The sequence below is a fragment of the Phoenix dactylifera genome, chromosome 4 (assembly GCF_051530095.1).
Source record: "Phoenix dactylifera cultivar Ajwa chromosome 4, Ajwa_hap1_PhDact_Kaust_v1.1, whole genome shotgun sequence".
Taxonomy (NCBI): Eukaryota; Viridiplantae; Streptophyta; class Magnoliopsida; order Arecales; family Arecaceae; genus Phoenix; species Phoenix dactylifera.
Genome location: NC_143193.1, coordinates 46487800 through 46503528, shown reverse-complemented (window position 1 = coordinate 46503528; position 15729 = coordinate 46487800). Strand labels below are relative to the sequence as shown.

The window sequence follows — 15729 nt, the reverse complement described above, 5'->3', positions numbered from 1 at the left end:
GACGACGCTTATAAGCGTCGTAAGAGGTCAAGTTGATTACGACGATGCACTTTAGCATCGTCTACTCCCCGTACCTCCCGATGCTTCAAAAGAAGCGCCGGCAAAATTTGGCATCTGAGCGAAAATTGCCGACACTTCTACCTAGCATCGGCAGAAAAAGTCCGAAAAAACTCTTTTTCCTGTAGTGAATATACGCTAACAAAACTATTTGACCATTGATGGTTGATGGCAACAGGGCAACAAGGGAAAAATCTTGGCTACAATTTTTTTTTTTTTTGGCAAATCTTAGCTACCTTCATCTATATTTGAAATAACAGATGTTGCATGAAAGATTTATCTAATTACTGACTTCACAAGAAACCATCGGATTTATTTTTTCTTACCAAACGTTACACATGTAGAGGGATCCCCTGATGATTTTGTTCCTAGAAGTTTATGGCAAGCTGTAATCTAAAGAAATATGCATCAGATATTCAAAATATATATTGAACATAAATAAATATGTAGTAAACTTTTAAATTTATGTATAGTCTATCGCTTACACCCCAAGAAAGGCATCATTTTGTGGGGAGAGAAAGAGAGATCTATTTCTTTTATGGAAAATTTGTTAAATAATATATGTTTCTTTCCTCTTAGTTTACCGCATTTGTCAAGCATAATAAGCTGCTGCATCGCAAGTGCATTTTTTAAGCGACAATGGATTAAATCCAGCTAGTCGGGTATTGATTCTTTCTTGCCAATGCCTGACATCGTGCAAACTAAAAATTGGATGTTGCTTTAATAAGTAATAGTTAATACACACTTTCTCCCTCTTAAAAAAGTGGCACTCATTTTTGATGTGAATACGCTTACCCTGACGAGACGTGGAGTAACCTTATAGGGCAAGATTATGTCTTGGCGAAAGGGTACAAAATTTCAAAGCCCTGTAGAGAGCATTTGGAATGGGGTGATCATCCTAAGATCAAAGATGATTAGGATGAAGGTGATGAGATCACTATATTTGGTTTTACTATAGTGATTCTATAAGGCAGTGATCCCAAATCACCTTCCGACTTAGTGATAGGATGCCCGTCCTTGAGGTTAAAAATCCAAGATCACTCCAGGACAGTGATCTTAGGCTAAAAATTGAGAATAAAAATGTCCTTCAAACTAGCAAAAAAAATTGGTATATCAATATATCGTTAATATATTATATCGACAATATATATATATATATATATATATATATATATATATATATATATATGTATATATATATATATGTGTATATATATATATATATATATATATATATATATATATGCCTTTTTCCACTAGAACTGCACTTAAATGGTGCTGGTAGAATAAGTATCCGACGCAAAGAATTCGCCTAATGGAGGAATTTTCAACTTGACTTTTGTAACGAACCCCTCCCTTCAAAGTCAAGCTGTCTCAGTCGAAACCAGAATATAGAGATGACGAAGAATGGTAACCAAGACTATAAACAGGATCTTATCAAAAACAAAAAAAATCTATATATAGGGTGGCTTGTGCAGTGGAATGGCAGCAAGAAGAGCCCTGGGTTGCGCATTCCCCCCAAAATCCAAGGATGCCTCTCTCGTATGCTCCGAGTTCGAATTCATTTTGGCCATTTGTTCTCGTCTTTCTTACTTTCTCTTCCATCTCGTTTTCCCTTCACCCTGCATCCGCTGCTACTACCACCTCACAGAACCTCACTGACTGGCAGGCGCTTCTATCCTTCAAGTCTCTGCTGTCTGATCCCCTGGGATCCTTGGCCTCATGGAATAACGAATCCCTCCATTTCTGTAACTGGTGGGGCATCACTTGCGGCAGCCGGCGGCACCCGCTACGGGTCACCGCCTTAGATCTCGACTCCCAGGGCCTCGCTGGTCCTATATCACCCTCCATGGCCAACCTCACCTTCCTTAGACGAATCAACCTCCCAAACAACCAACTCCAAGGACGAATCCCGCAAGAGCTCAGCCTTCTTCCTCGGCTTGAATACCTCAACCTTAGCACAAATTCACTTGAAGGAGAGATTCCATCCAATCTCAGTCACTGCCCCAACCTCAAGAGCCTGAGCATAACGAACAACATGCTTGAAGGAGAGATACCCAGGGAGTTCAGCTCCCATCGCAAGATCCAAATACTGAGTGCCAGCAACAACAATCTTACAGGTAGCATCCCAACTCTGCTGGGGAGTAGCCCCTCCCTCACTGTCGTTCGTCTACGAAATAATGGTCTTACAGGAGGCATCCCACCTTTTCTTGCAAATAGCTCATCCCTTACTGTTGTTGATCTTTCAAGCAACAGTCTCACAGGAGAAATCCCGCATTCACTTTTCAACAGTTCCTCCCTCCAAGCCATTCATCTTTTTCACAACAAACTGACAGGTGGGATGCCATCCTTTCTAATGATCCGTGCTTCTCCCCTTTTCCTTCTTGGTTTGACATCTAACTCACTCTCAGGAAGCATCCCGCCATCGTTGGGAAACCTCTCCTCCCTCCTGTATCTTTACCTCGCTGAAAACAACTTGGAGGGAAGTATTCCAGAAAGCTTAGGCAAGATTCCGGGCATAGAAAAGATCGATCTATCCATAAACAACTTGTCCGGAAGAATGCCGCCACCTCTTTACAACCTCTCGTCACTAGCTTCTTTGGGCGTCGGCAAGAACCGGCTCTTCGGGACCCTGCCACCAGACATAGGCGTCACCCTTCCAAACCTCCAATCTCTGGTCATGCAATCCAACCTATTTCAAGGGCCTATCCCAGCTTCATTGTACAATGCTTCAAATATTCATGTGCTCGATCTAGCCATGAACTTGTTCAACGGATTACTGTCCTCCAATGTTGGATCCCTGAAAAATCTAGTCGAGCTAAATCTTGGGGAGAATCAGCTCCAAGGCAATATTTGGAGCGTGCTCTCCTCTTTGACCAATTGTAGCCTTTTAGAAAGGTTGTATCTGGAAGACAATAAGCTTGAAGGCACTCTCCCGGCATCAGTAGGCAATCTCTCTACACGGCTAGAGTTCCTGCTGGTAGGAGCAAACCAAATATCTGGGACCATACCAATTGAGATCGGAAACCTTGTCAACCTTACCATTCTATGGCTAGATAATAATCTTTTTACAGGAAGTATCCCTCCTACCGTTGGAAGGCTTCGGAACTTAAATATCCTAGGCATGCATAGGAACAAAATTTCAGGGCCCATCCCATCTTCCATAGGAAACCTCACCCAGTTAAGCGAGCTTGACATGCAAGAGAACGAATTGAGCAGCAATATCCCTTCAAGCTTCGGATACTGTGGAAATTTAAATATATTAGACCTTTCTCATAATGCACTTTCTGGATCTATACCGAAGGAACTTGTTTTTCTATTCTCACTAACACGATCTCTGGATTTGTCGCATAATAATCTCACTGGGTCCCTTCCCATGGAAGTGGGTCGCTTGAGCAACCTCGGCTGCTTAAATGTCTCCAATAACCGGTTGTCAGGTGAAATTCCTGGCACTCTCGGTGCTTGTCAGCATTTGGAATACCTTCGCTTGGAAGGCAACTTCTTTCAAGGAAACATTCCACAATCCTTCGTGAGCTTAAGAGGAGTCGACGAGCTGGATCTTTCTCGAAACCACTTGTCCGGGCGAATTCCTGAATTCTTCGGGTCCTTTAGGTTTTTGCAGTATCTAAATTTGTCATTCAATGACTTCGAAGGTGAAGTGCCTAAGGATGGCGTCTTTGGCAATTCAAGTGAGATTTTTGTCGATGGGAACAAGAGGCTTTGTGGAGGTGATCCAAAGTTGCAACTACCACCATGCTCTGTCCAAACCTCCAAAAGAAATCTATCCAAGATAATAATCATAATTATTGCAGTTGTTGCGGCAATCTTATTCTTGTGTTTTCTGGTAATTTTTTGGCAACTGAGGAAGGGACGTAAAAAATCTCCATCTGTGGCCTCCCTGGAAGATGGGTTCAAAATAATATCTTACACTGATATCTTCAGAGCTACCGGTGGATTCTCTTCAGCCAATTTGGTGGGTACTGGAAGTTTTGGATCTGTATATAAAGGGAGATTGTATTGTGAAGAGAAGTTCGTTGCCGTGAAGGTATTCAACATTCAACGAGTTGGAGCTCTGAGGAGTTTTAAAGCCGAATGTGAAATCATAAGAAATGTTCGTCACAGGAATCTTGTTAGAATCATCACTTCATGCTCGAGTGTGGACTCTACTGGTAATGATTTCAAAGCTCTAATCTTCGAGTACATGCCTAATGGGAGTTTGGATGAGTGGTTGCATCCTAAAGCTCAAGAGTGTCATCAGACAAGAAAGTTAAACCTGACTCAGAGGTTGAACATTGCCCTTGATGTGGCTTCTGCTCTATATTATCTACATCACAGCATTGCAGTGCCAGCGATTCACGGTGATCTAAAGCCAAGCAACGTTCTTCTGGACAATGACATGACTGCCCACTTGGGTGATTTTGGGCTCGCAAGGTTCCTCTCTTCTTCGGGCTCCACGGCATCCGAAAATTCAACAAGCTTAATGGGGATAAAAGGAACGATTGGATATGTTGCACCAGGTAAGAATCACATATACTCTCATCTTATTATTTTCGCCTCAATAATTTCTTTTCTGAGGGAAATTTTCATATCCATAATTTAAATATAGATGCTACGGATCTAGTAGCAGCCTAAACCATTCTCATATACAAAACCACTATCCATAAAAAAGCTAAGGACGACATGCAGTCTTTGGGCATTGATTTCTTTTTGGAGGCAAGCGTCCCCGCCAAAGTATCATAAAAAAATAATTAACCCGAGAGAACATGTAATGATTCAGGCTCCTGCCTATAAACTTGTTTGAAGATGTTATTTAGATTTCTTAATAAGTATCCAAAATTTTTCTAGCGTATAATCAATATTGAAATGAATACATGCCGGCACGAAGTCTCTTATACTCCATTTAAGTTTCAACTTTCTCACCAAATTAAGGATTTAACCTTAAGTGCAAGCGTGCACCACAATTGGCTCTTAGTAAACCCCAAAAGGTGCCACGCTATAACAACCCCTAATCTACATAGGCTAGGTTGATCTGCTCTCATATTATTTTTAACAACTTTGAATTTCACTCGAAAAAAGCTAGCTAGATTCATTAGTCCTAGGTCCTTGCAGAACCACACTTTTTTCCCACCATTTTCATTGTTGATTAAATCTTCCTCCAACAATTATAATTGCTGATAACATTAGAGCATACCCAACCAATTGTCAGCAAATGATGTACGAAATTAAAGTTGGTACTTGGACGATTTGTGATTCTTGATTATTTACGGATAGAAATATTTTGTATTCCATGCACTAGCTAGATGTACTATACTAGATCTACTTCTTTCTTTTTTCAGTAGAAATTCAAGGATCAAATTGAAAATACAGCTAATTTTTTGGAATAAATATGATAATTTCTAGATCTCCTATATACGTAGTAGCTAGCTTTTGCTTAGTTATCTAGTTAAGAAATTAAAACGTCTATTTCAAACCCCATTTAGTCTTCCAACATGGTACGTTCATTAATTTTTTCATGGGGCAAAATAAAAATGAACCGTAAAGCAACATGGTATGGCAAAAAATAACTTATTTTTAGAGTAGTTTAATCTTTTATTTTTTGCCTCATGAAGCATTGAAATAAAAGATTGCTTATATCTTTTCTGTACCTAAACTTTGGGTCTTGGAATAGATTATTTTTTTATGCATGCAATTGTTATTAGCACAAAAAAAAAAATTTATTCTTTTAAAATTTCCCAATCATAATAAAATAATTTTCATCAACAAATTTTGATACTCTTTTAAGCATTTATTGTCTTTCTTTAAATTAATCATAAGCCCCCCAAATGAAATCTAGCTCCTCCCCTGTCAATTTTCTTTTTCTACCAATAATCTTTTGAAATAATATTATAAAATTAGAATCAATTAATTTCGGTACTCTATTAAATATTTATTATCTAATAAATGCACACTTTGACTCCTCTATGAAATTCCTGGCTCCATCCCTGCCAATTTTCGAATTTTCATTTTTTTAAAATTTTGTTTCTTTAGCAATATCCTGTGTTTGTGCGTATCAATTTTCATATAATTAAATGTGCCATTAAAATGCAGAATATGCAATGGGCAGCCAAATATCCACACAGGGAGACGTGTATAGCTATGGAATACTATTGCTAGAGATGCTTATAGGAAAGAAGCCTACAAATGACATGTTTAAGGACGGCTTAAACCTTCATAAATTTGTCGATATGGCTTTCCCAGAAAGAGTCATGGAGATTTTGGATCCACAAATTTTGCAAGATGAAAGTGAGGAAGTTGATGGCAATATTAGATATGAAGATTTTAGTAGAATGCAACTGAGGAGATGCGTAATTTCATTGATTAGAATTGGTCTCCTGTGTGCCAAGGAATCACCGAATGAACGACCGAGAATGCAAGATGTCACCACCAAAGTTCGTGCCGCCAAAGAAATGCTATCGGTAGTCGAAATTATTGAAGAGGGAGCAAATTTGCCTGAATGAATGGAAGTGCACTACCATATTCGGGTTATCGATGTTTAATAAAAAAAGCCTGTTGTAGCTATTGCACGTTTTCTAAGTTCTTCTACTCCTTTTTAATATTCCTTGTCACAAATAAGTGTGCCTTGTCATCATATTATGTACTTAATTAAGCTACCATTGCTTGAGAGTAATTTGAAGTTTTCAGAAAAGAGCAAACGATGTTATTCAAGTGGAGAGTAGTCTCAACGTCTATGAATAAAATAAATTTCAAGAATCCGACAGAAGAAAAGCGTTTGGGCTAAATTTTCTTTTTTCTTGCCCCAACTTGATTAAATCAAGTATATGTTGAATCAAGCTTTTTGTTCTTTTAAGAAGAGTAAAAATTGGACAAGGTCCAACAAAAATATGGATGAATCAAGATAAATGTGGTAAAGTTTTGCTTTAGTGCAAAGGTTTTGAGTTTGAGTTCCATAAAAAGTGACATCGGTTATATTTTGAAGTCCACAATCATTATCAATCTTGGGGCGTACCATCGAGCACTTGCACAGTTGGTACCACCCTTTGCCACCAATTGGGGGTTTGATTCCATTGACCCTAATTAACAGAGCCTAATTACCGAAGTGCCAGGCAAGTTGGTCAAGAGCTGAGGAGTAGCTTCTGGGATTCGACAGACCAAAGTTACCACTCTGAAAAGTAAGCACGACCAGCAAGGACATCCACTTGCTAGAAAGTTTCCGGCAGGCGACCCTTCGATGCTTAAGTTAGTGGAGATCTAGAGCAACAGTGGGAGTAGGAGAGAAAGAATGAGAGTGGGAGAGTGCTCGAGTGGGAGACTGTTCGAGCATGCTTACTTGAGAGTCCTTTGGTCACCCTTATACATAGAATCGGGTGAGTATTTCGTTACCTTATTCATCGAGAGGCACAATAATTGCACGTAACAGCTCCTCGCAATATATCCCCGATGTTAGCTGTGTTGATTGTGTATCATGGCCAAGCTGGATCGACCGTTGTTGAGACCATAATTGCCGCTCGTTTAATGACTTTTGGTGTTATTCTGCGGCTGGACCGGCCAGCATAACACGTCGAACAATGCCGAAGTCATTCACCTCGGTTAAGGCTGTGGTGAACAAGATCAGAACAGCCCGAGATCAAGATAACCAATATTCTCCCAATCAGATTATATGGTAGTTTTCATTGTCTATGTATTGATTTTTGTACTGCCCTTGCATCCAAAGAAAAATTTGACCAGATTGGCCCCCACTGGTTTGGCTTTTGGTTAATTACCATTAAATTCTGGTTTGGAATTAGTCAAGACATAATGTCATTCCATCACATGTACATTTTTTTCCATGAGCAACTACACCTCAAAGATCTTCGTGACCATCTTTCCGGACGCAACCCGGGATTCAGTCAAGTATTGTTCTTTTCTTTCAAGATATGCACAATAAAATCTATGCAATGTGTATTGTATAGTATTTTGACAAAGTGCAAACCACTGTCTTTCTCTATTTTTTTTTTTTTAAGAACAGTGATAAGTTTTAACCCCACCCTCTATCCTATACCATGCATCCTTCCTCCAACTGTGCTCGTAGCACTTTAGACTCCTTTCCATTAAAAAAGATACTTCGGTCTCTTTCTCTTAATATTCTGAGGTGGGCTCCCCAGCGACTTTCGTGCTTCTGCGTCGCATCATCTTCTGGGCAAAGGATTCTGAACGCTAGATGAGAGGTGGAGATATCTTAAAGCCATTAATACGTGGGAGACCTGCCCTGGCTGCCCATTTTTTGTTGACTTCGAATGCCATCTTAATTGGGTCCTCTTCGGGATATGCCCACTCCCCGGTGAGTGTAATCTCGGATCTTCCAAGCATCTCGCTCGGTAAAAAGCCTACAGCATATCGAAGGTGAATGAGATTCCATTGGGAAGCTGAGGCTGAAGCCCTGTTTGGCGACCCCTGTTTTTTCTATTTTTGAAATAAAAATACAGTATCCAACGCAAGAAAATATGTTTTGTTATCTTGCTTCTATTTATTAAAAAAAAATTCATTATTTCTGAAAAAATATAAGTAAAAAATTTTTACTTCTATTTTTTTAAAATGAGTTTTTACCCCTCTCCTCAAGCACGTCGCCTCTTTCTCCAATTTACTGGATATTCAAACAACAATGGATTAAATCTAGCTAGTCGAGTAGAGTATTTAAAATATTTTTTATTTAAAATCCCTTTACATTAGCATGATTTATTTTATGGTCCTATGATGACAACATTTCAAGTAAAGGGACTCACATTATCATTTGGCCCACATAGGATGATTTTTTTCTTGGACCTCGGCACCGAGGAAACTTCAAGTGACCATTATTCTACCCACCAAATCTTCCGGCGAACAAAAGAGAAAATATAAGTCTAACATGAAGTGCCCATTTTGATCCCATTACTAGTCTAAGTAGGAACGCACGAATAGGAAAAAAGGGTCTAGAAAAAATACCACATTTTTGAGAAAATATAATATGCGCTAACAAAACTGTTAGACCATTCATAGTTGATGGCAACATGGCAACAAGGGAAAAATCTTTGCTACATTCACCTATACTTGAAATAATAACAGATGCTGCATAAAAGATTTATCTAATTAGTGGCTTCACAAGAAATAATCGGATTTATTTTTTCTTACCAAACAGTACACATGTAGAGGGATCCCCTGATGATTTTGTTCCTAGAAGTATATGGCAAGCTGTAATCTAAAGAAATATGCATCAGATATTCAAAATATATATTGGACATAAATAAATATGTAGTAAACTTTTAAATTTATTTATAGTCTATCGCTTACACGCTAAGAAAGGTATCATTTTGCACACACAGAGAGAGAGAGAGAGAGAGAGAGAGAGAGATCTATTTCTTTTATGAAAAATATGTTAAATAATATATGTGCCTTTCCTCTCAGTTTACTGCATTTGTCAAGCATGATAAGTTGCTGCATCGCAAGTGCATTTTTTAAGCGACAATGGATTAAATCCAGCTAGTCAAGTATTGATTCTTTCTTGCCAATACTGATACCGTGCAAACTAAAAATTGGATGATGCTTTAATAAGTAATAGTTAATACATGCACACTTTCTCTCTCTTAAAAAAGTGGCGCTCATTCTTGATGCGAATACGCTTACCCTGGCGAGGCGTGGGGTAACCTTACAGGGCAAGGTTATGCCTTGGCGAAAAGGTATAAAATCCCAAAGCTCTATAGAGGGGCATTTGGAATGGGGTGTGTTATTGCTGGAAAGCAGACCCGGGGGTGATTGTGAACCAGGAGGAGGAGCTTCTGCCACAGACGGTGGCGAACGGCTGTCTCCAGCAGACCTGCAAGAAGCCTAGGCTAGGGAATCCGGTGAAGGCTCTCTAATGCTTAAGTCAGAGAGGATTTTTTCATGTTCTAATGGAAAAATCTTTTTTTGTCGAGGAGGAGAGATGCCCCTCTCCCCGAAGTTCCTCCCTCTTTATAGAAGGGGATGTAGCGGTTACTCGCAATCGGATGTGATTGCGCAAATCTTGGGTTAAATAAATTATCTTAGATGGAACGGAATTTCAGGCTAGCTGGCAATCGGTTGAGATTGCAAGGATTCAAATTTTGACAGCTGTTTTGACGGTGGCTGCGGAATTTGATCCCGAATATGGAGGATTTGGTGACCCCTTCTTTATGCAGATGCTCCGATTTGGAGACCAGCTTGATTGTCGGTGGAGTCGGGGTCGGTCTCAGCTTCTTACTAGGTCTTCTTTGGCCTCGAGGTCAATCGAGCTTTGCTTAGCCGAGACCATGCTTATCGAGATCACGCTCGCCGAGACCATGCCTGCCGAGACCATGCTTACCGAGACCATGCCTGCCGAGACCAGGCTTACTGTTGGATTCAGGTGCTTTAACCATATGTGTTGGGTGATCCACTTTTCCCCCCATCAGGGTGATCATCCCAAGATAAAGAGTGATGTAGGTACACTACAAGAAAATGGGGTTTTACCGATCCTTTTTTGCCGACGCTTTTTACAAGCGTCGGCAATTTTCGGCCCAGCCCCAACATATGCCGACGCTTTGTAAAAGCGTCGGCCATAGATGACGCTAATTAGCGTCGTGGTAGATTGTGGCCTAAGACGACGCGTATACGCGTCGTCAGAACTCAAATTCACAACAAAAAACAAGCGGGCCATTCCCCTCCTCATTCTGCATCCCGATCTCAAGCCCTAGCTCCTCTCCTCCTTCCTCCTCTCCGGCGATGAACTGCCCACCTTTGTCCTCTCCGGCGCCGAGCGACGTCCAACGGCAAGGTCTTCTCCTCCTCCCTCCTCTCCGACAACGAGCAGCCAATCCTTGTGCTCTCCGGCGCCGAGCGACGTCCGACGGCAAGCTCCGCTCCTCTCTGGCATTTTATTGCAGGTGAGTTTTTTTCCCAACCCCCTCCCTGACTAGGCAAGGGCGAAGGGCTCCTTGCCTAGTTAGGGACTCTGTAACCCTAATTTTTTGAGGATGGAAATTATTATATTTTTCTGTTTAAGGGCATATCGATTTCATCTTCTGATTCATTAGATAAGCCATTGGGGCCGCAATCTAATTATACTTACATTGCTTGCATGGGTGGCCCACTACAGAAAAATGGGCCTTTCCCGACGCTTTTTTCCCGACGCTAGGGAGAAGCGTCGGGAAAAAATGGAATACCGCCGACATTTGCCGACGCTTTAAATAAGCGTCGGTAATTCTTAAGAACAGCCGACGCGGGTGAGCGTCGTCGTAATGTTAGGGAAAACGCCGACGCTTTTTTAAGATTCCAAGGAATAGACGACGCTTATTAGCGTCGTACTAGTCGCAGCCTAAGACGACGCATATAAGCGTCGTCAAAAATCAAATTAACAACCAAAACCAAGCAGCCGGCCCCCTCCTCCTCATTTTGCATCCCGACTGATCGATCAACCCTAGCTCCTCTCCTCCTCCCTTCTCTCCGACGACGAGCGACCGGCCCTTGTCCTCTCCGGCGCCGAGCAACGTACGACGGCAAGCTCCTCTCCTCCTCCCTCCTCTCTGGCGCCGAGCGACCGTCCGCGTCCTCCTCTCCTCCTTCCTCCTCTGCGGCGCCGACCGGCCGACCCCATCTCCCTCCGCCTGAGAAACAGGTAATTCAAAAGATTTTTAGAGGCAAAGATAGATATGTCATTAAATTAATAGATAACTCAATTTTGGTAATCCACGCCAATCGACTTGGATTTTAGGGTTCTTTCCTGCATTGATGAATTGAGTAGATAAACTTTCCTTTTAGGATTTGTGCATGCTAGATTTCTTGTAGCAAGTCAAAATTTTCAGATTTTTTGAGTGAAGTATATGCGATTCAATGGCGGTGGCTTTAGCTGCAGCCTCTGCTTCTCTCCTCCCCACTCTCTTGCTATTTATTAAACCAGGAAAATAGCGGGACTCCTCTAGGTTTCTGCTTCTTGGTTTCTTGAGAGGTTTGACGCTGCCACTTTGGCCATCTGGGGATACCAGATTCTAAGGTTTCAGATCCGGGTTCTAACCTTATTTTTCCGTAAGCCTTCTTGCCCTTTTTTTTTTTACAGATAATGGGAGCGGGTTTCATGCCTCCACCCTCACGTAAGCCATATTAATGATTTTTTTTGGTTACTTAGAAGTCTAAATTTCAAATTTTAATCTTTATTATGCATCTAAATTTCAATCTTTAATCGTTTTCCCTCAACTGTGGCGTTTAATGATCATCTGAATATAATTAGCTTCGATGGTCATGAATTCCTGGCACAATTTCTATGATTGCAGTTGAAGTATTGAGTGTAATGGTTCTTCTGGATGATCGCTGCTAGATTATCATATTTACGCATGACTACTGTTTTATGGACTCATAGCTCGAGGTTGAAATTGGTTTCCTCTGGATTCTTTAAAGAGGAAATTGATAGATATGTCAATGCACTTGCAACCATTAAAAACAAAAAAGTATTAAATATGCATTATATGATTTTAATTTCTCCCTTCATCCCATTTCTTTAAGTGCTATGCTAGCTATTCAGATGGATAAAAGGGTTTTTATTTCCCATTATTTATTCTTCTTTTATAGTCTTGTTCCTCTTGGTTCATGGGGCTGTAATATACTTTTAACTTTAAGACATGTAACTTTACAGAATGCCTATTCATGTAACTTCTTTTGTGATGTGTTGGAGATCTTACACTTGCTTAAAACGGGGTTCTCAGAAACCTACAGCATGCCTCATCTTTAGTTGTATATTGGAGACTTGCTTTGTCCCCTATTTTGAATGCTCACTTTTAGGAACAGAAACAATAAAGATCAGCACATACAGTGTATTCTTCAGTGGATGAAAGGAGTGATACTTGCCCTACTTGTAAACAGGTATACATTGTTCCCGCACTTATGAATTACATCTCTCTTTCTCTCTCGTGGCAATTTTGACAGTTATGTGATTACTGATATGTTTCTTCTGTTTCATTAGGTAATGATTTTTGAGAAAATCATTTAGAAAGATTTATACTTGCTAATTTGCTTTAAAAATATTTATAGCATTAACAAGAACACTAGCACACAGGTCAATACGAAGGAGAAGGCGAAACATTAATAAAATCTTTCATTCCTTTTAGCATTTATAACATCTCTTTGTAACCCTTCTTTCGGAGAAATAAAAGCTCTTATGCAAGAATGAGTTGTGATTCAGAGTTGCATGAGTTGTTAATATATCATGAGTAAACAATGGGTAGTATATCGAGCAGCTCAGCATCAGAAACAATCTTACCAAAGAATTGGTGAGCACTGCAATCAATATTTAGATTTTATTTATTATTTAACTAATATTGCTTCTTTTCGTGCATACTAGGTAACAACATGCCGCGAGAAAAACGATTCAGAGATATTGAGTTTCAGCACACATCTGTGGGATCTTCTTCCGATCAGTCCTTGCGGTCCCAGCAGCACGAGTCTCATTCTCAGCATGAGTTCCATACTCAGCACGAGTCTCAGTCTGAGCACGTGCCACCTGCTGATTGTCCTGACATGGATGACGTGCACATCCAGGGTAATTTGATTTACATTTTATATATTAATTTTTCTTACAATCTAATTATATTAAATCATTTGCCTTTAATGTTTTAATTAATGGATATTTTATTTTATTTTTATAGATGGACTGGGGAGAGTGAGGAGGACACGAGGATCCACTCGAGCACGGGACGTGTGGAGCCTACGCGAGGATGAGAAGATCGTGGTCCATTGCAATGAACTGGGGCAGCCCATCAAGAGGGCTGCAAGCATTTTATCAACTTTTCAAGGATCGGTTGCGCGGAAGGGTCAGTTGTGTCCGCTCAACTATACGAAATGGAATGAAATGCTTCCTTCGTATAAGGTTGAGCTTCTTAAAGTTATTGAGGTAAAGAATTGAATTTGCTTACTATCACAATTTTATTTTTTAATTTAACATTGTTATAACATTCTTTAATTACTTTGGTGTAGAAAAAGTTTTTGCTCCCTAAAGAGAGCCATGATTGGGTGCTGAAGTCTGTCAACCGCAAGTGGAAAGAATATAGGGCCAAGTTAAAGGCGGACTGGAAACACGATGGTATGACAGAAGAGGAGGTTGCTCGTGTTTGTCCTCCTGATGTAATCCCTCATCAGTGGAGGGAGCTTGTCCACTATTGGTTTTCCGAGAAAGCTCAGGTTGTGTATATTTTTTCAATACCTTAAATTGTATTTACTAATAATTTAGATTACAAATTTATATTGTTTATTCTTTTTTTGGGAAGACATATTCCAACATTGGTAGAGCTGCACGAGCCTCTCAGACTGTTCCTCATACTTCAGGCTCGATGAGTTATGCTCGACGTAAAGCTGAATTCGTAAGTTTTTTTTGCAACTCTTTGAAACTATTTTAAACTGTTTTATCATATAGCATGTATCATGATAACTAGCTTGCCAATATACCTTTTGTTGTAGATGGATGATAATGGGAGGGAGCCTGGTAAGGTGGAGTTTTATAAGATGACTCACACCCATAGAGATGGCAGTTTTGTTCGGGAGGAGTCAAGAGATATAGTTGTATGTATTCATCTTTGAATCTTTCAACGATATTTTTATTAGTTCTATTATTGGCATACATTAATATGACTTTTTCTTTTGAGAGTTATAGGACAGGGCAACAACTCTTATTTCGGAGCGCATCGGAGAGTCATCATCATCCGACGCGACCAGTCATGTCGAAGCTCAGGTGCTCGCTGAATTATTGGGCCCAGAGTGTTATGGTAGAGTAAGGGGTTATGGCGTTGGAGTTACTCCCACTCAGTTGTCTGCGGTGGGCATGTATACAAGAAATGCTGGAGAAGACAGTAGCAATGCAGAAGTTATTAAACTTCGGGCAACAATTAAAGATATGAAGGATCGCCATCAGGCAGAGTTGGCGGAGTTGAAGCAGAACCAACAAACTTTGCAGTCTCAGTTTGAGCATATTTCATTTATGTTACAGCGATTTCTCCCTCCTCAGGTAAATAACTATATATATTTGATGATTTTACATAAGTATCATTTATTTTGCATGAGTTAATGATTTTCATATTCCTAACTTCTAATGTTTTTCTTTTTTTGCTTGTAGATTCCTGATATTTCAATAGCTCATAGAGATGATGATGGTGCTGAATCCAGTCCCTGATACGTTTTAGACTGTTATTTAAGAAGTTTTATATGTATCTTTCTTATATTTTTCAAAGTACATTGTAATTCTAAACTTATTATGTAAATTTAATCATATATGACAATATGAATGTTTTGAATGATCTGAATATTTATTTTGATGTAAATGTAATGCAGGTCCATATTTCTGTAAATGTCGATTTATGATATGCATGTGTTTTTCTAATATTTTTTTTAAAAAAAATATTCTACGCCGACGATTTAAAGCGTCGTTAAAAACCACGTTTGTAAAGGGCTGAAGAGGTTTCGCCGACGCTTAAAAGCGTCAGCAAAAACCCACCCGCGGCACGCGTTATTTTTAGTCTATGCCGACGCTATGTTGCGTTGGAAAAGGAAAATACACCGACGCATTTTTAAGCGTTGGTAAATCCTTGGTTTTGCCGACGCTTTTCTTTAGCGTCGGGAAAAACATTTCCCACTCAGGTATCCCCTACGCGTCTACGACGCTCTCTGTTGCATTGCCGGGGTTTT

At 40.0% G+C, this 15729-nt stretch overlaps 2 protein-coding genes across 2 annotated transcripts; both read left to right on the top strand.

Annotated features, from left to right (window-relative positions):
- The first annotated feature begins 1528 nt into the window (after positions 1–1528).
- LOC103722162 (uncharacterized) lies at positions 1529–6822 on the top strand. The gene is made up of 2 exons (XM_089930352.1): positions 1529–4574; positions 6145–6822. Exons 1-2 carry the CDS (start codon positions 1589–1591, stop codon positions 6552–6554), a joined length of 3396 nt encoding a protein of 1131 aa, XP_089786478.1. The 5' UTR covers positions 1529–1588; the 3' UTR covers positions 6555–6822.
- Positions 6823–12016: 5194 nt separating this feature from the next.
- Positions 12017–15217, top strand: LOC120106878 (uncharacterized). Its single transcript, XM_089930399.1, has 6 exons — positions 12017–12918; positions 13397–13945; positions 14029–14411; positions 14509–14610; positions 14702–15052; positions 15161–15217. Exons 3-6 carry the CDS (start codon positions 14382–14384, stop codon positions 15215–15217), a joined length of 540 nt encoding a protein of 179 aa, XP_089786525.1. The 5' UTR covers positions 12017–12918; positions 13397–13945; positions 14029–14381.
- The last annotated feature ends 512 nt before the right edge of the window (positions 15218–15729 follow it).

Coding starts and splice junctions, on each gene's coding strand:
- LOC103722162 (XM_089930352.1), top strand. CDS start 1,589: ATGCCTCTCTCGTATGCTCCGAGTTCGAATTCATTTTGGCCATTTGTT. Junction 4,575..6,144: donor GATTGGATATGTTGCACCAG/GTAAGAATCACA, acceptor ATTAAAATGCAG/AATATGCAATGGGCAGCCAA.
- LOC120106878 (XM_089930399.1), top strand. CDS start 14,382: ATGAGTTATGCTCGACGTAAAGCTGAATTC. Junction 14,412..14,508: donor CTCGACGTAAAGCTGAATTC/GTAAGTTTTTTT, acceptor CTTTTGTTGTAG/ATGGATGATAATGGGAGGGA. Junction 15,053..15,160: donor AGCGATTTCTCCCTCCTCAG/GTAAATAACTAT, acceptor TTTTGCTTGTAG/ATTCCTGATATTTCAATAGC.